Source organism: Monodelphis domestica, chromosome 2, assembly GCF_027887165.1.
Source record: "Monodelphis domestica isolate mMonDom1 chromosome 2, mMonDom1.pri, whole genome shotgun sequence".
NCBI lineage: Eukaryota > Metazoa > Chordata > Mammalia > Didelphimorphia > Didelphidae > Monodelphis > Monodelphis domestica.
In genome coordinates, this window is record NC_077228.1 from 277,929,909 (window position 1) to 277,955,143 (window position 25,235).

Below are 25,235 nucleotides of genomic sequence, written 5' to 3' on the forward strand. Positions count from 1 at the left end.
CTAAAGGTTTGTGAGAAAAATTTTCACATCCAACACATTCATCAGTGCTAGGAGGACATGGCCAGGCTTGCCTCAGTCTGGCATAGTTGCCTGTCTTAGAAACATTCCCAAGGTGACTTTCCCTTCAGGACTTACTGGTTTTTCAGGAATGGGTGGCAACACTTTCCTCTCATCTGCTTTCTTCCTTGGCCTTCCTTCTAAGGTTCTTCTCCCTCTGTCTAATTTCTGTGTTGAAAAGCAATTGTTACGCATTAATTCTTGAATGTTTGTCTGAAATATAAACCCTGGGGAAGGGAGGGACTCACAAATGGGTATGGGATTGAGTATGAGCAATAGGATGAGAGTCAAGAGATGTGGGATCTAGTTCTATGTCTGTTATCTAAGCAATCGAGTAAATCCTTATACCTTTCTGGGTTCCTCATCTCTTTCTTTGTTGCAGGGACTATTTAAACTTAGTAACTAAATCCTTTTTAAAAAGCAAATTTTAAAAATTATTCCATCACTTGGACTGACTTGCATGCCCTTATCTTTGGTCAAGACAGAAGCTCCAAATTTATATAAATCCAGAGTCATGAAGTATGGCAATGACCCCTAAGACTTAATTGATGGGGAAAGTTAGGTGGATCAGTGAATAGAGAGCCAGGCTTGGAGATAGTAGGTCCTGGGTTCAAATTTGACCTCTAACACTTCCTAGGTGTAGGACTCTTGGCAAGTCACTTCACCCCCATTGCCTAGCTCTTATCCACTCTTTTAACTTGGAACCAATACTTGATTCTAAGAGAAAGCAAGGATTAAAAAAAAGACTTACTGGATACTGTTGATTAGTAATTTTCCGTGGACCCTGGGATATGGTATACCCTTTGGAATGAAGAGATTTGAGCTCAGATCTTGCCTCTTTTATTACCTGTGTAAACTTTGGTAAGTGACTGAATTTCCTTGGATCTCAGTTTCCTCATCTGTAAAATGAGGGGTTTGTGTCATGGGAGAAACATACCCAAATCTGTGGCAGAATCTCGCCTCAAGAATGTAAGGCTCAAACTCCATTCAATCCAGAAGAATTTTATTTGAAGAAATTTAAGGTGATATGCTAGCTTGGTGGAATAATCTGGGGGCCATGAGGTGGCCTGAGGGCTGATAGATAAGGCTAGAGCTAATGGAATAGCAGCTCTATATATGGAGTAGCAGCTCCAGCTGTGGAGTGTCAGCTTTTACTGTAGATGATAGCTTCTGCACTCTGTGGGTTGGCATATTTATTAGGGTCTGGGGGCTAGTCATCTCCCATTCCAGAGAAATCTTCACCTTTCCTTAAAACCCTGGAAAATGGACAGGGCCAAATTCAGATGGAGTTGTGTTTTGGGGGTTGACACATATCATAGGGAATAAGCATGCACAGGTTTGGGGATTCTTCTGTAATGCCAGAGTCCCCAGTATCCCATGTTCCCTCACTGTCCATCTTGCCATAATTTGTCAAGGTGGGAGAGGTCTCACTGCCCTTCTGGAATAAGAATATAGGGTGGAGGACCACAATAGGTAATTAATTATACCTTACCATTCTGAATTAAATATAGAACAATATGATTAATAATAATAATAAAAGAATTAATAATAAAGTAAATATAGAGCAATTAATAAAACAGAGTAGGCACAAAGCTAATGACCAGTATAGAATTACAGATTTGGTGCAGAATGAGCAACTGTTCAATCTACAATTCATGCTTGACTAATGTAACAACTACAGGTTTTGCAGTTGGTGTTTAACTAGTGCTAACTGGTGAGAAATGCAAGATTTCAGAGTGTGAGGGTCCCAACTCTATTACTACACTTCACTTCCCATTGTCAGCCCCTATCAGTTGGAATAGAGGGTCTCTAACATGCTTTTAAGTTCTAGATTTATGGCCCATGGCCCTATGATTCTGTAGAGGCAATTGTGGAAATGCAGGAGTGGGATATTTTCACACTGCTGTAGTCTCTATGTTCTTCCTTAAAAAGGTTCCCTCCCTTTTCCTCTCTTTTCTCCTCTGTCTTTCTCTTGGACTTAAATGCATTCTGTGTTGTTCTGGTCTACAGGGCTTTTTCAGTTTTCTTGGGTGAGAGCAATAGATGTTAGAGATGGAGAACTTTTGGTCCTGGAGGTGTTTCATCCAATTCTTGGCAAGAAATTTAAAATAAAATGATTCAACTGGGTATGGTGCCCTGATGTATAATCCATAGCCTCACAAAATGGGGCATACAAAGTTCACTTGTTTATTTTATTTTGAAAGGACCACAGGGGAGACTTCCAGTGTGCTGACTCTTCAGCAATGAATCTTCACCCAATCCCTCTCCTTGATGGCATTTATTCTGACTTTGACCCTGGTATTCTTGATGCCTAGGTGGAGTTTCCTAGTCTACTAAGATCTGGCCTCCATTCTTCAGGATGATTCTCCTCTCTTGTATTGGTTGAATAAAATACTGCAGTTGAAATTCTCTCTGACCTCATGCTGTCTGTGTGCTTCCTGAGCCCTGTGAGTAAGGAAAATACTGAAGCAGGTCAGGCAGCAGTAGGAACTTTCTGTAGGACTCTTCAAGTTGGGAGGCTCTGGTCTTTTTTTTTCAGTGTCCCTCGTGGTTCTTGCTTTTTCCTTTTATATTTATTTGCTGTTTCCTTCCAGAGTAGTCTATTTGGCTTTGAGTAGGTCCCAGGAGAATACATTCTGGCAAAAAGACTCTAGTAAACTCCCCTCCAGTGCCTCCATGCTGTACAACCAAGGCCTCTTAAATTGGCTCCAATTTGGCATCCTGCTCCCATTCAGTGATCTCAGCTGTGATAGTTTCTACATAGTGGTAGCTGGGACTGACTGGCGCTTCCTCTTCACTGTCAGAGAGTGAATAGTCAAAGGAATAGTAAGAAGAGGAGGAGGAAGAGGAAAATGGAGAATAAAATGATGATGAAGAAGCATCTGTCTCCTCCTCTTGTATTTCTTTGCTGGTTCCTTCTAGAGCATTCTCTTTGCCTATGAGTAGGTCTGAGGAGGATACATTCTGGTGAGAAGAATCTAGTATACTCCCCTCCCATGCCTCCATGCTGTACAACCTAGACCTCTTTGGAATTGGCTCCAATTTGGCATCTGGCTCCTGTGCAGTGATCTCAGCTGTGATCGTTTCTACATAGTAGTAGCTGGAACTGACTGACTCTTCACTGTCAGAGAGTGAGGTGACACAGGTGTAGTAAGAAGAGGAGGAGGAAGAGGAATGTGGGGAACAAATTGATGGAGAAGAAGCCTCTGTTTCCTCCTCTTGCCTCTCTTCATTTGGTCCAGGCTGGACTAGATCTTCTACTGCATTTATAGACTCTGAGAAATGAAATGAAGAAGCTCTCAATTTAATCTTATCAGTAGACCTTTCCCAGTCAGGGTCAATTACCTCCTTCCTTAGTGGATCAAGAATTGTTGGTGAAAGGGGCCAAAAGTTAATCCAGGGTTCTATTTTTGGAGTTTATCCCTAAAGAAAGTTCCTTTGATGGGACTACTCTATCCACTGCTCTGTCTTGTCCACAGGTCCCTTACCTGAGGTTTAGCAGGGCTTTCTTTGGTCTTTAGGGCTTGGAAGTTCTGGGGTCTGCTCCATTCTAAATCCTCCCACTTCCTTCAACCCATCAGGGCTTGTTCTGACTGAAGAGAAGGGAGACTAGGATGTCTAAGATCAGATGCTTTGCTAATAGCAACAAATCTGAGGCACACTCTTAGGTGGAGGCACATAAGAAAGATGTGAGGGTTGTGTCATGGCATCACCTTGCTGGGGTCTTCCCAAATGGGATTTTTGCAGAGAAATTAGAGGTAGATTGCTTGGACTGCCACTCCCCACCCCAAGGATTGGGAATGCTGGCTCTCATATTAAACCCTCAGTTCCCCCTCCCCCTTTTTAAAGTTTATCTTATGCTTTTTGTTTTTATTTCAGGTGCACTTCTGAACATATCCTCCATACAGATTTTAAAAGAGAAAGATGTTCAGAATATATTGAAAGCATCTGGCATCGTACATAATTTCATATCCATATTTTTATTTTTAAAAATCTTTACCTTCTGTCAGAGTCAATGCAAATTATTGCTTCCAAGGCAGAAGAGTGATAAGGGCTAGGCAATGGTGATTTATCCAGGGTCACACAACCAGAAAGTATCTAAGACTAGATTTGAATTCAGGATCTCACATCTCCAGGACTGGCTCTCTATTTGCTGAGCAACCTAGTTGTCCCCAAATTAAATTATTTTTAAACAGCAAATTTAAAGTATTTTATCACTTGCACTGACCTGTGTGCCCTACATGTGGTTCAAAAAAGAAGGTTCAAGTCTCAATAAACCCAGAGTCATAAGGGACAATGCTAATACCTTACACATAATGGATGAAATTGAATAGTCACTTCCTGTGAACTTTTGGATATGGTGCTGACATCACTTCTTCCCAACCTTTCAAGCTCCTTGTTAACTTTCCTCTCCCATGGGGATCATTGATCAATCACTCTTGCTGAGTGTTGCCAGGTGCCGGTAACCTGGAAAATCTGATCTCACCTGCTAGCCCCAGGCAAAGAGTCATTCAGCTTAAAGACAAGATGGGTTTGTCATAGTTCAGTACCCCAACTATAGAATCAGAGAGAATCACTTTTTTGGCACATACTCCTCTGTTCAACACTACTGAATTTCTCTATGCCTCAGTTTCCTCATTTTCAAAATGAGGTCTAGTTTTCCTGAACTTTGAATTTTACTCATTCTCCTTCCTGTTGGTCCTAGTCAGAAAGCATCCAACTTTGGAAAAAGGAATAAGGAGAAGAGAGACAACTATACAAAGTACTATCCTTGTGTTTATAAGCTTCTGTATTAAGCTTCTCTAAACTTGATTGTCTATTCCTGTTGAATATAAGCCCTTAGAGGGCAGGAATTGAGATATTTGTTGATTCCTTGTGATGTCCACCTTGTTTGATACTCTCATTATGTCAGGAGTAAGAACCCCAAATTTATCTTCCTTGCTTCTCACCAGAATACATCTTCTTTTAACTCACCATTAGTGTCCTTCCTTCAATATTTATAATATTCCCATTTCCTCCTGTTTGCCTAGGGAAGGACTAACTCTGTTACAGTCTTCCTTCCTGATCCATCCTTTTCCCTGGAAAAAATCCCAGCCCTTACCTTCTAGGTTCTGTGAGACTTGGCTATTAGCCTTAAGATCAGGCAGGTCCTCCTCATGTTGATGTTTCATAGTGAGGGACCATAGGGTGGGATAGAGATATCCCTCACCCAGGTCCCCTTGTCTCAGTTCCTAAGGAAGTCAGCTCCTTAGGGAGCCAACATTGAATAATTGCACTTCAACTGAAGCCACTCCAACCTTCCAGAGAAGGATGGATCCAGACAGTAACTCTCAGAGATCACTCCACTCTGTGGAACTGCTGGACCAGAATGAGCTCTGGGAAGCCTGCAGAATGCTATGACCTCATCAGTGACGTAGGAAGGTTCTACACTCCCACATTAACTACAAGCATAGCAACTGCAGAACTCTCATATTTATCCTTGATAGAATGATGATTTCCCCAACAATCCTGTCCCATGGACACAATTCTTATCAGTCCCAGACCATAGCTGCATTTAGGCCAAAAAAACTTCTAAATAATATGATTTTGGGGGAAAAGCCTAACTCCAAAGAAGGGTAAGATTATTGAGAGGTAAACACATCAGCCTCTGTATGGATTGACCTCACATACCATTATTCACAAGATTACTCACCAATTCATGAGATTAACAAATTTTATATAATGTTTTAGAGAGATTATAGTTTTAGAGCTGGAAATGATTTCACATACCATCTTATTATAGATGAGGAAACTGAAATCAAGGGAGACTAAGGAATTCACCCAAAATCACATGGGTTGTAAGTCTAAAAAGTGAGATTTCAGACTCAAAATACATCTGAAAGCTACTGATGTAATAAGATGCACTCCCTACTTTTTTATGCCTTAGAGTAACTTTCACATAAATGTATGTGTTTTATTTATATTGCCACTTCTGAGAGACAGCTAGGATTGGGATTAGAGGTCCTGGGACACATTCTCTGTGTGACCCTGAGCAAGACACTTAACCTCTTAGGTAAATCTCTGAGAGGCCTAAATTGTTCTGTTGATGCAGTCATTAAACAAATCTGGCCATCACTTGGCTGAAGAAGGTAAATATGAATCTTGCTTTTTCCTCCATCAGAGAGGGAAGATAATATGGGTGCTAAATTTGTCTCAGTTCTATTTGCTGAACTACTCTCCTCCATTTAATTATCTTGTCAAGAAGGACATCCAGACTTAGATTTGTCAATCTTTATTTCTTAATTAAAACAAACAAACAGACAAAAAACAACTTAATTTCAGTTTTGGTGGCTTCTATGACCTGTGTTTGTCTGCTGAGGAAAGAAATTTTGATGGCATTTAAGCTGCAGGTAGCATATGATCAGGCTTGCCCATGGTGATAGAGTACAAGATGGATAGGGAAGAAATAGAAAGGAGACCAACGTCCCAAAGGGTAGTGGGCCAACCAAATTACTCACCTTTGTCCTCTTTATTCTGTAATTTGAGGAGAATGGATTTAGTTTATTTTTAAAGGTAACTTCCAGCTTTAAAATCTACTTGGATTGCTTTATTTCCCATTATTTATTTTTCTGGACCTCATTCTCTCTGGGCTGGCACTAAAGCCAAAGAGATTTGCTGTACAAGCAATTCATCAGCACCCCACAAGCTGCCTTGTTACTAAAATACTAAGGTTCAGAAAGAGAAGCAATGAAGTTAGTATGAGGGATAGTGAAGAGAAGATGCCACTGCCTACTTATCCATGATCCAAAGATATCAATAGTTTTATAAAGCAATTCTTTGGAAGTTGATTTGGTATGGCTTTGATTAAAATAATTTTAGTTGTATTTTAATTTAATTTTGATTATACTGTTTAGCCTATATCCATGAATGATGATTATTTCTTCAATTAGTTAACTCTATAAACAATGGTTTGTAGTTGTTTATATATCTATATATGTCTTGGTAGGTAAACTCACAAGTATCATATATTTTCTAGTTATTTTGAATAGAATTTTCTATCTACCTCTCCCTGAACTTTATTGATATCACACAGAAATGGTGAGACTTTGTGTGGATTTATTTTATATTCTGCAACTTTGATGAAGTTGGCATTTCACTTCATTTTATTTTAGTTGACTATCTAGACTCCTTTAAGTACATAATTATACCACCTACAGAAAAACGATATCATTGTTTTTTCTTTCCTATGCTTATTTTCTCAGTTTTGTTTTCTTGTCTTATTGTTATAGTTGACTTTTCTAGAACTATGCCAAGTAGACTTATGGTAATACTATCCATTTTTGTTTACTACTGATTTTATTGGAAAGGATTATAGTGTACCCTGACTATGTTAAATGTTAGTTCTTAGTTTTATATGTGTGTGTATACATATATAAATGCATGCATACACATAACTATCTTTCCTAAAACCATCCAGCTCTTTATTCTTCTTTTCTTCCTTAATATAGTCTGATGCAAACAATAATTACAAACATTTATAATAATAAAATTAAAATATTTCCAATATTTTGTAGTAAAAGTCAACCATTTTTAAAAAAAAAAGCATTTATTACATCTCTACTCTGTGCCTATAATTGTGCTAAGTCCTGGGAATATACATATTTACAGAAAAGTCCTAGAGGCTTGCTTAGGATAGTAATGACAGGAATGGATCTGTCATCCACTCACCATCCATCAAGATGGCAGAGACCCATCTGATTCCTACCAAATTCCTTCCAAAAAGCAATGATATAATGCTTCAAAATGAATTTTGGAGCAGTATAACCCATGAAAAGTCAAGGTGAAATAATTTTTCAGCCTAAAATAACTTTGAAGGCCAGCATGAGGAATCTTGGGCACCAGGGTAAAGGTAGAGTGCAGGGTGTGTTGGCAGGTCACATGGAAGCAACAGGCCTTAGGTGCAACTGAAGCAGCAGCAAAGGTACAGATGGTAAGGGGGGAAGTTGGACAACTGCTCAGAAGAAGATTACAGAGGTCCCTTTGCTAGCTCTGGGTGCAAGACTCTTGTTGTATTGCCTATACACAGAACCATGTCTTAGTCCTGGGGAGCAATTGCTGGGTGAGGAAGAGCAGCAGCATATATTATTATATGTATTATAGTTTTTGTAGTCACAGGGGAGCAGGGGACATTGGTCACAATTCCAAGGGGTAAAAATGTGCTTGGAGTTACTCACAGACCAGAGCGTAGGCAGGGAGAGTAATAAATATAGCTCTCTTTACATCATACCACCTTTAAAAGAATTGAAAGCAGATAGAGCCCCATTGCCAATACTGAAGGCAGCTGCACAAAGAACCTGAAGCTTGAATAATGCTACTTTCACCATAGCTACAAAGCCCAACTTTAAATGAATTTTAAAACAAAAAAACTTTAAAAGAAATGAGAAAAATGAGCTAATAACAAAAAAAAAAACACAAACTACACGTAGAAAGTTATTTTGGTGGCAGGGTAGACTCAAACTAGGAAGAAGACAACAAAGCCAATTCTGCTGCATCCAAAACCTCCAAAAATTGTGAGGTAATTTAAAAATATGAGTTTCACCTAGTTTTTTCAACTTAATTCAACTGTTTATCATTTATAGAATCATAGGGTTGGAGCTATTTAAGGACATCAGGGGCCAACTAGTTTGATCCCTTGACCCTCATTCTATAGCCAAAGAAACTGAGGCCCGTAGAGGAAAGTGACTTGCTTCAGGTAGCTAAGATAATATGATTAAAGAAGAGTGTAAATGAAATAGTAAGACAGAGTGAGGATCTGAATTCTGGTTCTCTTGACTCTAACCAGCAACCAGCACTCTTTCCTTTTTGCTCTGCTATATTATGATTATTCTAATCATTGGTTGAAGGGAACTAGGAAATAGAAGTGTGTTTTGAGTATACTTTGTTCCTATCTTCTAGGTACATTCATTAAAAAAAATCTTACCTTTTGTCTTAGAATAAATGCAATCATCCTGAATTAATGCCTGAGTTATTAAAAGATGGCCTGAGGATATAAAGTTACTTTAAAAGGGAGATGATTGCTTTGCTCAGCCTCATTTGTATAATCTGAATAATCATGTTTATCTTCATCCTCCTTATTAGATGCAAATCAAAACAACTCTGAACTATCACCTCACACCTAGCAGATTGGCCAACATGACAGCAAAGGAAAGTAATGAATGCTGGAGGGGATGTGGCAAAGTTGGGACATTAATGCATTGCTGGTGGAGTTGTGAACTGATCCAACCATTCTGGAGGGCAATTTGGAACTATGCCCAAAGGGTGATAAAAGACTCTCTGCCCTTTGATCCAGGAGTTCAGACATAAGTCATAGGAATGATAAATATGTATTCAAAAGCTAATTCCAATGAACAAGTAGTTCTTGGGTCAGTCTTATGTCTATATTTTTAATAATTCATATGATTGATTTATACTGAATCCTTCAATCAGAGGAATTGGCTTGGGTTTGAAATTATCTGGCTATGGAGGTGAACTTCCCTTAACCTTTGAGAGATGGCAAGTAGCTTGGGACTTCATATGGTGAAAATGTGACAGGCAGACTGAAAAGTTCTTAGAGATCATAAAAGTTTAATTCTGTTATCTGATTAAGTAGAATAGAAATCTTGAGTGTCAAGAAACATATCTGATACAAATCAGACAGCTTCTGTAGGAAGGAAGCTCCTTACAAGCTGAGGTAGCAACCTCCTTTTGTCACCTGTCTTACTTTTTGTGAGTGAACTTGTAAGCTTATGTAAAAAACATTTGGTGTCTCCTTTGTTTTGAAGGCTCACTGAACTCTGATGTATTTGCATTTAAATAAACCCTCTAAGCCACTCTTTTTTGGAATCTTTTTGGCTTTTGACTGATTCCACTCTCTGTCTCTGTGTCTTAATTTGCACAGAAGGAGTCCCTTCTAGGTCTGTAGAATGCACGCATGACTTGTTGAGGCAGGATTCAACAAGTTTGGCGCTCACCTGGATATTTGGGGATGGAGAAGGACTAGTGTGGTCTAAGGACCATGAGAGGAACTGAGCTGACAAACCTCGGAGGAGTAGCTGCTCAGGTGAGCTGCCAGTTCTTTTTAAAACGATGGGCCAAAGGTTTTCTTCTCATGAGTGTTATATTTATTACAATGCTTACTTATGTGACAGAGAGCTAAGATTTCAGAATCTACGCTGTAGGGCTTGATAAAAGGTTATTTTACAATGTTATACTCATTTCCCATAGCAAGGAGTTTTGGACTTAAAGGAATGGGAACTGATAGGCAAATATTTTAAATATGCCCAAGGACAGGGAAAGACAATCCCATCAGAGATCTGGCATCCTTGGAACCTTGTTAGAATTGCATTAATATATTTGCCATTAGGAGACATTCTGCAAAAATCTGCTTCTTTTGCTAGACATCCCCGAAAACACGCATACTTTACTTCTTGCAACACCACTGCCTTCTACTGCAACATCTTCTCTTTCTCCCTCTCTTCCCTTGCCATCTTTGGAGCCTACCTCTGGCCACTCCTCTAATATTTGGCTTGCACTTCCACCTCCTCCCACTACTTTTAAGAAGGTTACAGTACAATAGACTCTAGCTAGCATGCCTCTGGAAGAGAGGACAGAAGTATTGGCCTACTGGGTTGTGATTAGGGAGGATCCTCAAAGTCCATAAGTTTTAGCCATAAGACTCTGAAGGCACTTAGAGATAGCATGGTACAGAATGGAATTACTGCCTCTTTCACCATAGGGCTATTAGAAACTACCAGTCAGCAGTTCTTGACCCTGGAAGATTGGGATGGATTTGTTCAATGACCGCTAAATGGGGCTCATCATTTGATATGGAAATTGAAGTTTCAGGACTTGGATGGAGAACAATTGAAAGCTAATCAGAGGACAAATGTGGACATCAACTATGAAGAGCTAACAGGTACAGGTGAATTTGATCCTATTGACAAGCAATTGGAATATAGAGCAAACTTTGGCAGATAGCCTTAGCTGCCCAAGAGAGTGTAGTAAAACTCTTCCTGAGGGTTTGGCAAATTCCTTCACAGAAGTAATACAAGGAGCTTCAGAATCACATCCTGAGTTTGTAGATAGAGTAACAAAAGCTACTAAACATCAAATAACACACAATGGCCTGACCGATATTCTTCTTTGTCAATTTGTTTACCAGAATGTTAACACTGAGGCTCTAAAGCTCTTGCCCCCATACAGGCCATGGGCATGATAACAGATTTTTAGGGGCATGCCAGGACAAGAATATGATTGCAGCTGAAGTAAGTAGGCCCTAGGGAAATTGTTTTGCTTGTGGAAAAGCGGGTATTTTCAAAGGATGTGCTCTACCTTGCAGCAAAAGCAGCCACCTGGAAATATGTCCAAAATTCAGGAAAGCAAGGCATTGGGCTTCTCAAAGTCATTCAAAATTAATGCCTGAGATGGCAGGAAATGGGATGTTGGGCCTGTCTCAGGCCCTGTAAAAATACTGGATAATACAGCTCTATCTCCCAGGTTTTTTAATACAACCAGGATTTCTGACCTGATACAGGCAGGCAGAACAGACAAAAGAATTGCATTACACGCAGCATTAACCCTTGTATTAACATCTGAAATCAGAGCAAGTAAGATTCCCATGAGCTCACAGGGCCTGATGCTGAATAATATCATTGGTCTTATGTTAGGAAGGAATTGATAAGGAGTATACAGGAAAGATAAAGATATTAGCCAGAGCACTTAACATCTCTATATAAAAAGGAATGAAGCTGGCTCAGTTAATTTTATTACTAGTTATTTTATTTTAATTATTACTTAATTTTTTATTACCTAGTGATAATTTGGTAGAAGAATAGTGAGACAGGAAATTTAAACCCAGATACTTCAAATTTATATTGGACACAGCAAATTACTAGGGAAAGAATATCTCTTTACACAGGAAATGAGTTTTGGGGAGGAATTTTGGATACTGGAGCTGATAGGTCTATCATCTCAGTGAAAAATTGGTGAAGACACTGGCTGACGATTGACCCTACTCAATAATTGATTGGAATTGGGATCCCTGAGAAGATTAGACAATCAGCTAGGGAACTAGCTTGGTCAGATGACAAGGGACACCACAGGACATTTAGGCCATATATTTTAGATATCCCACAGTCCCTATGGAGAAGTGTCAAAGAAGCATGCATGCAAGAGAGAATTTATATGCATGCAAGACAGAAAGCTGAGGACAAAAGGGCTGTCAGTCAAGTGACAGTTCCATTGGAATGTTCCTGGGAAACAGTTGGAGCCAAGCCAGCAGCTGAGCCAGGCTGAACTGGACTGAGAAGCTCTGAACTGAATCCCTTTTGGCTTCTGAAGCTGGGGGAGAGGCTTATGAGCTAAGTTTTGACTGATTGTGACTGATGGTGAAGACCCTGAAGCTTTTGCTGACTGACTGATATTTACCTGGCTGGTTAGAAGAAAAGAAGACATATAGTTGTCCTCATACCTCCCTGACAGACTTTGTGTCACAGTTGTGACAGATCTGCCATTTCCCTAATACCCTCCAAACCAAGGCTTCTTGTAGAGAATAGGGAAAACCCCATCCCTCTTACCTCATCCTCTATCCTTGTCCTGTCTTCCCCAATAAACCTCCTTACTTGAGAAAGGAAGAGAAGAGAGTATTTCCTCTAAACCTCATAATTCGCACTGAGTGAAACTGAAGGGAAAGGGGGGAGGGACGAAGCTGAAAGGCTTTTGAAGATGAAGGTGAAGGGTGGAGGGTAGGAAAACCTTTGATCCATTAGTCATCTAGAGAATCAATATACACCCTCAGAAGTATCCATTTATTATAAAACCCCAGTATCTATTATAATTGGTACCTCTAAGACAGACTGAACCCCACAATCCTTAGAAAGGCAGAGAAGTAGAAGACATGTTTAAGCAGGTTATCTTTGGAGTTGTGGTTATAGCAGTTATTGCTTGTTTCTGGGTCTACAACGTACTCTACAGTAAAATGACCCACATAATATTTGACTCTATTAACGATATAGGCAACACAACCAGGTCTATATTGCATTTACCTTTTCAAATTGAATTAATACTTCTGGCTCAACTTTATGTGATCTTTATGGCTGTTTTACAGACTCTAACCTATTTGAGAAAGATTTTTAGATTTGTGATTCCCCTAAAGGCAGAAAAGATACTGGTTATTGATAACAACTTGGAAAGCATGATTAAGAACTTGTTTAAGGATTTGATCAAGGAAAAAGGGCTTGATAATATTAGAGATAAAGACAATGGACAGGCAGATAGTGTACCTAAGGGAAATGAAGGTGACAATGACACCAAGCCTGACAATGAACCAGAGAATATTTGTCCATTGAAGGAGGTCACCAAGCTATCCAGTACAACTGGTGTACTTCCATCTAAAGTCCACAGACAATTCACCTCACAGGAACTTGAATCCCTAAAAAGACATTTCCCAAAATACATAGAACAATCTTTCAAATCTCAAAAGGAACTGAAACGTGCTTTTAGGATGTTTGACCCTGATTTTGAGGATGTTGAGTTTCTTCTCTCAGAACTGTTTAGCCCCCATGAGCAAAGGCAATTCCTAGAAAAGACCAGGATTGATAGTAACCTTACTATTTGGCCCACTGTGGAGCAAAGGGAAGATCTAGACTTTGCAAACCCCACTAGCATGTCTTACTTAAGGAAATACAGAGAAGACTTGCTCCAAGCAATTAAACAGTGCTGTTCAAAGCCAAATGCATGGGCTAAGTTTGATAAGATCAAGCAGAACAAAGGGGAACATCCTGCCACATACATTGATTGTCTGTCAGAAATGGCAGAATCAATATTAGGTCTAGAGACAAATACTGAGGAATCTGCAAGTCATGTCTGGAGGCAGTTTTTGAGGGGCTGCACACCTCATTTAAAGAACTTCTTTAAGCACTATTTCCCTAAGTATGACACAGTCAATCCCATTGAACTTCACGAAACAGCCAGTTACTTGCATGATACAGATGCAAGACTTAAGAGACAAATTAGAAATGACAGAGAAAAATCTAAAAGAAAAGGATAGAAGAAATCAAGAAACTGAACACAGTTATACAAAATCTAGTTACACAAAACTTACTTACAAACCAAAACCAGTGCAGAGAGAAACTGGGGAATGCTTCTTCTGTCACAAAAGAGGACACCTTATTAAAAAATTGTTTTTTGAAGAAGAAACATGAAATTAACAACAAGAACATACAAAATTCACAAACTAGGTACAAAAAGTCCACTTGCTCTTCTCATTGCACTCTAAAATCCACAAATCAAGGAAAGGATTTGCAAGAGATGCAACATGCCATTAAAACTGGAGCTAAACCTAAGTACTCAGACATGGTTAGGAAAGAATTATGAAGCCAGGCTTATAAGGTATATAGTGTGACACATGGAGATAGAAGAGATAGTGGAAAAGAGGCTGCTGTAAGATAGTAGACAAAAGATAAGAAATGGTGAAAAATCAGTGCAAGAAAGTGAATCTGTGAGTGATAGCTATTGCAATAAATCAAGAGAAAGGCAGAGACAAATAAAAGAAATTGATGAAGAAATTAAGGAAATATCATCTCAAAAAGCAAGTGAGATAAGAGATTTAGAAAAAAAGCTGCATGGTAACCACACAGGAAAAAGGTACAAAGGAAATAAAATATTAGAGAAGTTTCTGCAGTGTAGAGTGGGCAATGGGATTGAATTGTGCAAAAGAAAAAGAAAGAAAAAGTCACAAGAACTCAAGCAAGAGTTAGTGAGAGAAACAGAGAGACATAATTTCAATTCCCTAAAGGTTACTATTGCTAAAGATGAAAATACTTTGAAACCATTCACAAATTTGCATTACATCCCACCAAACTCAGTTAATTTGTCCAATGGCTACATGGCAATGGTACCCTTAGAAAAAACATCTAATTTGAATCCAGAAGCTCTAAGGACTTCCATCCATCAATGATTGATTTAGATAAGACAAAATTAACTGAAAATGGAGCTGAAATTACATTTGAAAACAATCCTATTCAAAGTAATGGAGGTGATATGACAGTTGAATTTGAAAAGAGGGATGGAATGGAAGTCTTAGTAACTGGAATAACAACCAAGGATTCAAATGAAGCCAACATTCTAAGTGGCAGATGGGTATCTAGCCAAATAAACTTATATGAGATAAATAACAGCGATGATTTAGATTCATGTTCCAATGTAGCAGAGGATATAATACCAATAATCTCAAAGGTAGACTTCATAGGAAATGAATCAAATTAAAAAGAATTAACTGAGCCACATATGCAGCTGGCAGAGGGTAGCAAGGAAATGAACAGTGATTTGGTGGCAATAAATACTTTAGCTACACACAGGCCAGAACCATATGTATGAATTAAGGTGGAAAAGAAAAATTACAAGGCTCTCTTAGGTACTGGTGCTTCAAAATCTGTCCTAAAGATATGTCCAGGGGATACCAACATAGGGGGTATGGTTTCTGTAGCTGGAGCAACAGGACAAATATAACAGGTCCCTGATCTCAAAAGCACTTTGGTCAAATTGGGTCCTCTCTCCATAGATCTAATTCTCTCATGTCCAGACAACCTTTTAGCTAGAGATTTTTTGTGTAAGATTCAAGCAACTTTACAATGTGAAAAATCTGGGAAATTTTATTTGCATTTACCCAAGAATTCACTGAAACACTACCCATTGTTATATTTAGAACAACTAGAAGAAGAACCTGAAAAATTCAAGTTGTAACATCTATGTATGCATACCAACAGATATACCACAAGGGATGTTTGCAAAACATCAAAATGATGTGGGTAGGATCAAGTCGATTACTCCTGTCAGAATTGTGGTCAGGGTAGGAATACCACCTAAGACACCACAATACAAATTGAGTAGAGAAGCAAAAGAAGGGATAATACCTATCTATCATAAATAGTTTGCTTAAACAAGGCATATTGAGACCTATGGTATCTGAATACAATAGCCCAATTTTAGCGATTAAAAAGAATAAGCTAAATGAAGATGGCACTACTACCTGGAGATTTGTGATGGATTTAAGGACCATGAATAATTTTATAAGGAAAAGACACACTGTCACACCATCACCAAATGATATAACCCAAATACCTGCAGAAGCTAGGTGGTACACAATGTTAGACTTGAGCAATGCTTACTTTACCATATCATTGCACCCTGATTCTCAAAATATTTTGCTTTCCAATGGGGACAAACTCAGTTGTGCTATACTAGGATGTTCTGAGTCTGCTTCAATATTTTGTCAACTGTTGCAAAGAGATCTAGCCACCATAACTTTCAAACATAGCAGATTAATATGCTATGTGGATGATTTGCTGCTAGCATCTCTTGACACTAAAACATGTTTGGAAGATTCAAAGAAATTATTGATAGAACTTTATAAGAGGAGACATAAAGTTTCAAAAAAGAAGATTCAGTGGTCCTTATAACAGTAGAATATTTAGGATTTGTCCTGGAGGGGGGCACCAGGAAAATCTCTAATTAAAGAATAGCAGACATATAGAAGCTAGGCGTCCCTAGAACTAAGAAAGAACTTAGAGCTTTTCTAGGGGTTGCTGGCTTCTTGAGGCAGTACATAGTGGGATATTCTCATATTTCCAAATGTTTAACTGATTTGACAATGAAGGACATTAAAGAACCATTACAATTAAGCAAAGAATATTTACATGTTTTGTCACAGTTGAAAGGAGCTATTGTATCAGCTCCAGATTTGGGAATACCTGATTATAAGAAAGAATTCCACTTGCATGTCCATGAAGCTTCTGGAATGCTAGCATAGAATTTTGGGTTAAATCTAAGGGCCATTGTGTTTTACAGTTCTATACTTGACTCGGTTGCATAAGGCATGGTGCATTGCCTCAGGAGCATAGTAGCTACAGCTCTAATGGTCAAGAAGTCATATGATATAGTACTGGGATGTAAATTGCATGTGTATTCTTAACACCAAATTGAAAAACTTACATTCACAGAATATGCATTCATTCACCAATGCAAGAATATCCCAGTATGAAGTCATTCTGTTAGGCAATGATAGCATCACAATTCATTGATGTGCACCATTGAACTCAGCGACTTTAATTCCTGATTTGCCAATAGGTGGAGAAGTATTGCATGATTGTGATCAAATAGTAGAACTCATGCACAAGCCAAATGATACATCTCTAATACAAAGATACATCTCTAATCGATCCAGAAATAGAGTTATACACTTTTGCCACTGTACCTTGGTCATCATACATATGGAAAAACAGAGGGTATAAAACTTTGACTGGGAAACCAATTGCATATGGCAACCTAATAGAAAGTATTATAAGAGCTGTAGACTTTCCTAAAGAGGTGGCCATTATCCATTGTAAGGCACATACTCATGGGAAGGACAGAATATCCCTAGAGAATGACAGAGCAGACATAACATCAAAATATGCTACAAGGTTCAGTCCCCATCATGTGCTGAATTTCTCTCTGATCAAAAGGCATAATCTCACTGAAGTCTACAAAGGAGAAGAAATACAGTCATGGAAAGAGCAGCTAGGCACTAAACTAATCAAAGGTGTCTGGATTGCTCAAGGGGGTAAACCTATTCTCCCTAAAAAGCTATATCAACATCTATGCACCATAATTAATGCAAAGGGACATTATGGAGTGCAAGGGATTCTGGATACCATAAGGAGGTATTGGACAGCACCAGGAATTACAACAAATGCCATTAGAACTTGTCAGGCATGTGAAACATGCAGGAGATATAATTAAGGACATTTTAAGAGCATAGCATTGGGAGGCAGACCACTCAGCTATATGCCTTTCCAGTGTATTCAAATTGATTATATCAACATGCCTAAAGACAAGGAATACAAATATGCTTTGATGATTGTAGATAGACTGATTAGATGGTTTGAAGCATGTCCGTCCAAGAAAAATGATATTGTAACAGTAGTGAGATTTTTATTCAAGGAGATTATACCTAGACATGGCATTCCCAATACCATAGATTCGGACAAGGGGTCACACTTCACTTCCTGGGTTCTACAAGAAATTTGGAAGAACTTGGGGATTAAGTGCAACTATTAATGCAAAAATTCAGTTTATCGGCCCCAAAGTTATGGTCAGGTCGAGCGTATGAACAAAGAATTAAAGACACAAATAGGTAAACTCTGTTCAGAAACACACTTAAAATGGACAGATGTTTTGCCTCTTGCTTTGTTCAACATTAGAACCAGGCCTAGGACTGATTTGCATATATCACCATTTGAAATGCTATATGGTCAGCCACTTTGGCATGGTAGGACAGTAAAGCCACCTTACTTGTCCATGTTAAAAGGGGAATGTGTTTTTCATGAATACTTAAAACAGATACAATGTATGAAATGTATGATTGAAGAACTAAGGAAACTGGGTTTACTTGCGCAAAGAATACCACCAGATTTTTCATTAAGATAAAACCAGGTGATAAAGTATATGTCAAGAATTTTAATAGAGAATCCCCTACAGAACCAAGATGGATTGGACTAACAATGGTTGTAATGGCAACCCCAACATCTATAAAGGTTGATCAAAGAGATCCATGGTTCCATGCTTCACATGTAAAATTGCATCACATCCATAATGTCGATTAGCCCATGGAAAATAATCAACAATCAATAGCAGTCCCTAATGAAAACAAAGAAAGCACATGAAAGTACATATCACCAAAGTACAGACAAGAGAGCTTTGCACATGTTAAAATGAAAACAGGAAAGCAACCCTGAAGCAAATAATACAGTTAAAAAGATATATAGCCAGCAACACAGACAAAAAAGAAATATGCATTTAAAAGAGTAGCAGCCACAGGAAATCTCTATATTATATATAAAGTCTCTGCCAGCCACAGTAATTGTACAGAAAGAAACAATGTTATTTCAATGAATACATAATTCTCTAAATTCTATCTCCAAGAAATAATTACAATAACCATATAAAAAAGTCAAACATCAAAAAGATTAGAAAAAACCTTGAATCAATATTCATAACAAAATCCTAAGAACTTATGCACAATACTATTATGCTTATACCCACTCATGAAGATGTACCTATGCAAATCTTACTTACATGCATGAACAGGAACACAAGTAAAGCTTACTTACATGTATGAACAGGAACACAAGTAAAGCTTACATACATGAAGAAGAACACATGTAATATTTACTTCCACTCATGAAGATAAACACATGTAATGCTTACTTACACACATGAAGAATTACTGATAAATTCTGACAAGCATTTATGAAGAACTCGGCTTACTTCCATGTACATGAAATTTCAATCTTACATGCATACACACGTATAAACCTTACACACATGCATGTTCTGGGTTCCAGATTGTTCCTGAGTTTGTTCCTGAACTGAAGAACACAGGACTACAATCAAGACTGAATGAAAGCTGACAACAGTGGCATGATGACCAGAAGATGAAGACAGAGTTTATACAATCAACATAAAAGGACATGAAAGGACTTTGAAAGTTAGGACTTATGAACATGAGGATATGTAAGAATGCATCATACATGTTATCATCATATATATGCATGCACGCACATCCTACATAGAAATGGAAGATATCTCATGGAATGGGTAAGTATACAATGTACAGCATAGCTGCATAACACAAAGTCACACTGATAAAAAATTTCTGTGGAAAATTCAGACAAAAGATTTTCTTATCTGCATGAATTTGCATAGAAATATAGAACAATATATGATGTACATATGTAAATCTATATAGGCACAACCTAGGTATACATGTAAATACTAATTTAATAAACTAACTATATTATAATAATTTATTAATATTCTAATTACTAACAAGAGTGACAGCTTAGTGAATGTTCAGGTCTTCGGAAAGTAGAGACAGATATAGAACTACTGAAGTACAGAAGTTAGATTGCATTATGATTTTAGGTTAGCAATTGTTAGTGATAGAAAATTTTCTTAGTTGAATTTATATACATTAGGAGATAAGACAGTTCCATATTCAAAATGTTATAGAAATTGTTGGAATGGTTTGAAAATTGTTACATGATGTGTTATTATGTAAAAAAAAAACATGTTCATGTAAATCCTTATTACCTAAAACATTTTCCTATACCCAATCTTAGCATAGAACTAGACAGAATAGCTAAGTTAGGATTTGTTATTTTGGGAGGGTAAAGGAATGTTTAAGATAGTATAGAGTTAAGAATAGTTAGAGATATATGGATGGTAAGTATCATTAAAATCCGCACATTTTGAAGACAAAAAAGGGAGGTATTGTCAAAGAAACTGCATGCAAGAGAGAATTTACATGCATGCAAGACAGAAAGCTGAGTACAGAAGGGCTATTAGTCAAGTGACAGTTCCATTGGAATGTTCCTGGGAAAGACATTTGGAGCCAAGCCAGTAGCTGAGCCAGGCTGAACTGGACTGAGAAGCTCTGAACTGAATCCCTTTTGGCTTCTGAAGCTGGGGGAGAGGCTTGTGAACTAAGTTTTGGCTGCTTGTGGCTGATGGTGAAGATCCTGAAGCTTTTGCTGACTGAGAAGAAAAGAAGACAAAAAGAAAAAAAGTTGTCCTTATACCTCCCTGACAGACTTTGTGTCACAGTTGTGACAGAACTGCCATTTCTACCATATTCTCCAAACCAAGACTCCTTGTAGAGAATAGGGGAAAACCCCACCCCTCTTACCTCATCACCTCATCCTCTATCCTTGTCCTGTCTTCCCCAATAAACCTCCTTACTTGAGAAAGGAAGAGAAGAGAGTATTTCCTCTAAACCTCATAATTCACACTGAGTGAAACTGAAGGGAAATGGGGGGAGGGGCAAAGCTGAAAGGCTTTTGAAGAGGGAGGTGAAGGGTGGAGGGTAAGTAAAATCTTGATCCATTAGTCATCCAGTATTGATCAATAGACAACCTCAGAAGTATCTCTCTATTACAGATTATCACTCTATTACAGAAGGGATATCTTATCTGAGATGAATTTAACCTTATTTACATGTCCTACTATATACAAAAGGATTTTCTCTTAGGGCTTCTGAATAGTTCTCCCATTCAATTCACTGATCCAATAATGTAGTTGGCATCCAAGCCTCTTTGGAATAATCAGTGGCCCATAACAGAGGAGAATCTTCAACATGTTAATAGATTGGTCCAGGAACACTTAGAATTAGGTCACAATCAAGAGATGAACAGTCTGTGGAACAGGCCAATTTTTACTGATCCAAAGAAATCAGGTAAATGGAGGTTAGTCTGTGATTTAAGAAAAGCAAATGATCAGAGGGCAAATATGGGAACTTTACAGCCAGGGCATCCCTTCTCCTACAGCTATTCCAAATGATTGGATATGGATAGTTAATAGATTTAAAAGATTATTTCTTTCATATACCTTTGTCTCCTGGGAACTGTTCTAGATTTACATTCTCAGTTTCATCAGTAAGTTTTAAAGAACCAATGAGGAGATATGAATGTCAGTTGTTACCACAGGGAATGAAAAATAGTGCCACTTTGTGTCAAAAGTTTGTAGCACAAGCATTGACACCAGTCAGAAAAAAATTTCAAAACCAATTCATTTGTCAATACTTGGATGATATTCTCAAACAGCTCAATCTAAGGAGATAGTGTGTGAGATACTGTCAGAAGCAGAAGCAGCTTTAGGAAAAGCAAATTTGTTATTGCACCAGAAAAGGTCCAGATTGTTCCACCTTATAAGTATTTACAAACAATAGTGACTATATCCAAGAAATAAAACCTCAAAAAAAAAAAAAGGAAATTCATAGAGACTGCTTAAAAATGCTAAATGACTTTCAAAGATTAATGGGTGATATTAATTGGCTTAGACCTTTCCTGAAAACTACAGGGGAACTGAGGCATTTATTTTGTACTCTACCTTAGGGCACTTACTCCTGAAGCTAAGAGGGAACTGCAAAAAGTTGGAGCAGCATCATCTAAAGCAAAGTTATTTAGAATATACACTTCTCAACCTTTATACTAAAGCCTCTATACTAAAAACTAGATACATAACAACTAGAGCTTTATATCAAAATGAGCCCATCATTGAGTGGATTCACTTATCCAATCAGCAAACAAAATTGCTAACCACTTATTTAGAATTGATAGTATTGTTTAGTAATTCAGGTTAGGAAAAGATCCAGGCAATTAATAGGCAATGATCCTTGTACAATTAACCTGCCAATGTCACAGGACCACAAGTTCAAACATTATTTGCATAATTTCTACCATGGCAGATAGCTTTTATGGATTTTATGGGGAAAATTGATAATCATATTCCTAATAACAAGATTTTGAAATTTGTAAAGTTAACTTTGGTTATTTTTCCAAAAATTATATCTATGCACCCTATTCCCTCTACTGTAAATATTTTTATAGATGCCTTGGCTAAATGGCATGCAGGTGTAGTTATGGAGAATTGAGTTATGCTTATGAATACTCAATATAGTTCACCACAAAAATCTGAATTAGCAGTGGTTAGAAATGTCCTTAAAGACATAACAGGAATTTGTAATATCATATATGATTCATGGTATGTAGTGAATCTTGTAAATTCTCTAGAGATTGTGAAAATCAAACCAGTGCAGGATGCAGAACCATTTCTGATATTTTGTACCACACAAAATGTGATCTTACAAAGACAGAATAAATTTTATAACACACATCTGTTCTCATACACAACTCCCTGGGACTTTAACATTGGGGAATTCAAAAGTGGATGAGCTGGTAGCAACTGGATTTGCTGAAGCAGTCCACTTACACTCATTATTGCATCAAAATGCTAGATCACTACAATCACAATTTTCTATAACTAAGACATAAGTTAAGGACATTATTCAACAACGTCCATCATGTGCCTCTTTCTCTGCCACTCCTTTGCTTCCAAGTCAATCCCAGAAGTCTAGGAGCAAATCAGTTATGGCAAATGGATGTGACGTAGTAGGTTCCATTTGGCATACTCAAATATGTGTATGTGGTCAAAGACATATATTCACATGTTCTATAGGCTTTTGCACAATCAGGTGAAACTGCCTCGCAAGTAATGTCATCAATTAGAAGCTTTTGCTCACATGGGAATTCCAAAGCAAGTGAAAACAGATAATGGTAGTGTTTATGTCAGCAAAAGATTTGCAAAATTCTATAAACTATGGGATATTTTTTTGCATGGGTTATCCCAGGAAATTCAATAGGACAAGCCATTGTGGAAAGAGTGAAAAGAGCTCTAAAAATGCAAATTTTAAAACAAAAAGGGGAATATCAGACAATTTGAGGGGAATATTACTAAACCTAAGCCTGTTAACCCTAATAAACTCATAAAAAATGATACTTTTGACCATTAATCATTTTACCACCCCACAAGGATTAATGGTTACTCCTATGCAGATGGAAAGGAAAACTCTGAGCAAAAAAAAAATTGTTTTTTTTTGAGATTTCCAGGGGGAAAAGATTATAGAGAGCCCAATGAGGTTATGACTTGGGGTAGAGGTTTTGCTTGTATCTCCACAGATAATGGACATGTCTGGGTACCCACAAAGTTCATCAAACCATGCAGAAGGCAGCCAGATCAGAGAGATGAAACAGATGAAGATTGAGGACAAGATGGGGGGGGGGGGATCAGGATGAGACAGAAAGCCAGAAGGACCAATGAGGCAAAGCTGCTGACCTAGGGGAAGGTCAAACAGATTATCCCAATACCAGAGGATTTTCTTGAAGCAGCCCACCTACCAAAGACTAATTTAATTTTCTCATAGCAGCATTTACTATCATTTCTTTAGTACTGGGTACAATGCTAAAGTCTATTGGTCCATTTTACCTAAACCCCCACTGCTAAAAATATTATCTTGGATGGACAAACCTCCTCTTGTATATGTGAGTGACACAAGATAGCTGCCTTATCTGTTTTTGACAAAAGATAATCCTTTAGAATCTGAAGGGGCTAGCTACAAATTATTTGAGGATGACTGTCAATGGGTGCTAGAAGTGAGAACAATCCTTTTTGTGTGCCTCAAAAATTTCAAACTTAGGTTGTAAAGAATGTAACTTCCAATAATTACATCAGATTATTATGCAATCTATAGGAATAGAATAGAAAATATATGAGGGGACACATAAACCAGCTCTACCTGCTAGCAGAGAGCTGTGTTCCCATGAGGCAGAAGCCTTGAACAAGGAGCTACCATGGTCAGATTGTTCTGTGATCAATTCTCGTGTAGTAGCTGTCAGGCAAATTTGATCACAAGATTTATAATTGGGGACTGAAATCACGTTGTGGAAATTCTGATCTATTTTGGCTGATCCTTGAATCTTTTCTTTGGTTGACCTTGTTTCCTGAGTCCAGCTGACAGTTCACCATAGAATACCTGTCTTGGTATTCGCTGTGGGTCCATGCGGATGACGTGTCCAGACCATCGTAGCTGGGTTTTGAGGACCATGACTTCGATGCTGGTGGAGTTGGCTCTGTCGAGGACTTCCTGGTTGGTGATTCGGTCCTGCCATCAGATCCTCAGGACTGACCAGAGGGAGCGTTGGTGGAATTGCTCCAGCTGTTTCATGTGCTTCCGGTACAGTGTCCATGTCTCACAACCGTACAGGAGCGAGCTGAGGACCGCTGCGTTATACACTTTGAGCTTCATCGCAGTGCTTACACCGCTGTGTTGGAGGACTTTGCAGCGCAGCCACCCGAGTGCCTGGCTGGCCTTTTGGATCCTGGCATTGATTTCAAGGTTTAGGGACCCGTAGTTGATGATGGTGCTGCCCAGGTACTTGAAAGTGTTGACGTTAGAAAGCTGCGTGCTGTCGATTGTAATGCACGGCTGGTTAGTTGGCCTCCCTGGTGCAGGTTGGAACAGCACCTCTGTTTTGCTGAGGCTGATAGTCAGGCCAAACAGTTTTGTTGTGGTAGAGAACCTGTCCACAACGGTTTGGAGATGATTTTCTTGGTGGGTCATGAGAGCACAGTCATCTGTGAAGAGAGCTCCCAGGATGAATCTCTCTGTTGTCTTTGTTTTTGCAGTCAGGTGGCGAAGGTCGAATAGTAAGTCATCCAGTCGGTATTTTTTTTTTTGAAAATATATATTTTTTAATTCTTTTTTGACTTTTTAAAAATTATTTTAT

General features: G+C 38.3%; 2 protein-coding genes across 2 annotated transcripts; one reads left to right on the forward strand and one right to left on the reverse strand.

The window, feature by feature from the left end:
- Positions 1 to 1,043: 1,043 nt before the first annotated feature.
- Positions 1,044 to 5,589, reverse strand: LOC103104018 (histone-lysine N-methyltransferase SETD1B-like). Its single transcript, XM_007483827.3, has 2 exons — positions 5,159 to 5,589; positions 1,044 to 3,332 (listed from the first exon to the last, which is right to left on the reverse strand). Exons 1-2 carry the CDS (start codon positions 5,226 to 5,228, stop codon positions 2,755 to 2,757), a joined length of 648 nt encoding a protein of 215 aa, XP_007483889.1. The 5' UTR covers positions 5,229 to 5,589; the 3' UTR covers positions 1,044 to 2,754.
- Positions 5,211 to 22,321, forward strand: LOC103104189 (uncharacterized). The gene is made up of 3 exons (XM_056818167.1): positions 5,211 to 5,672; positions 9,974 to 10,135; positions 10,811 to 22,321. Exon 3 carries the CDS (start codon positions 12,971 to 12,973, stop codon positions 14,120 to 14,122), a length of 1,152 nt encoding a protein of 383 aa, XP_056674145.1. The 5' UTR covers positions 5,211 to 5,672; positions 9,974 to 10,135; positions 10,811 to 12,970; the 3' UTR covers positions 14,123 to 22,321.
- The last annotated feature ends 2,914 nt before the right edge of the window (positions 22,322 to 25,235 follow it).

Excerpts from the sequence above, each read along its gene's own strand:
- LOC103104018 (XM_007483827.3), bottom strand. The coding sequence starts at position 5,228 with ATGAAACATCAACATGAGGAGGACCTGCCTGATCTTAAGGCTAATAGC. Across the intron at positions 3,333-5,158 it reads AGTCTCACAGAACCTAGAAG|AGTCTATAAATGCAGTAGAA; the intron begins GTAAGGGCTGGG and ends TTCATTTCTCAG.
- LOC103104189 (XM_056818167.1), top strand. The coding sequence starts at position 12,971 with ATGTTTAAGCAGGTTATCTTTGGAGTTGTGGTTATAGCAGTTATTGCT.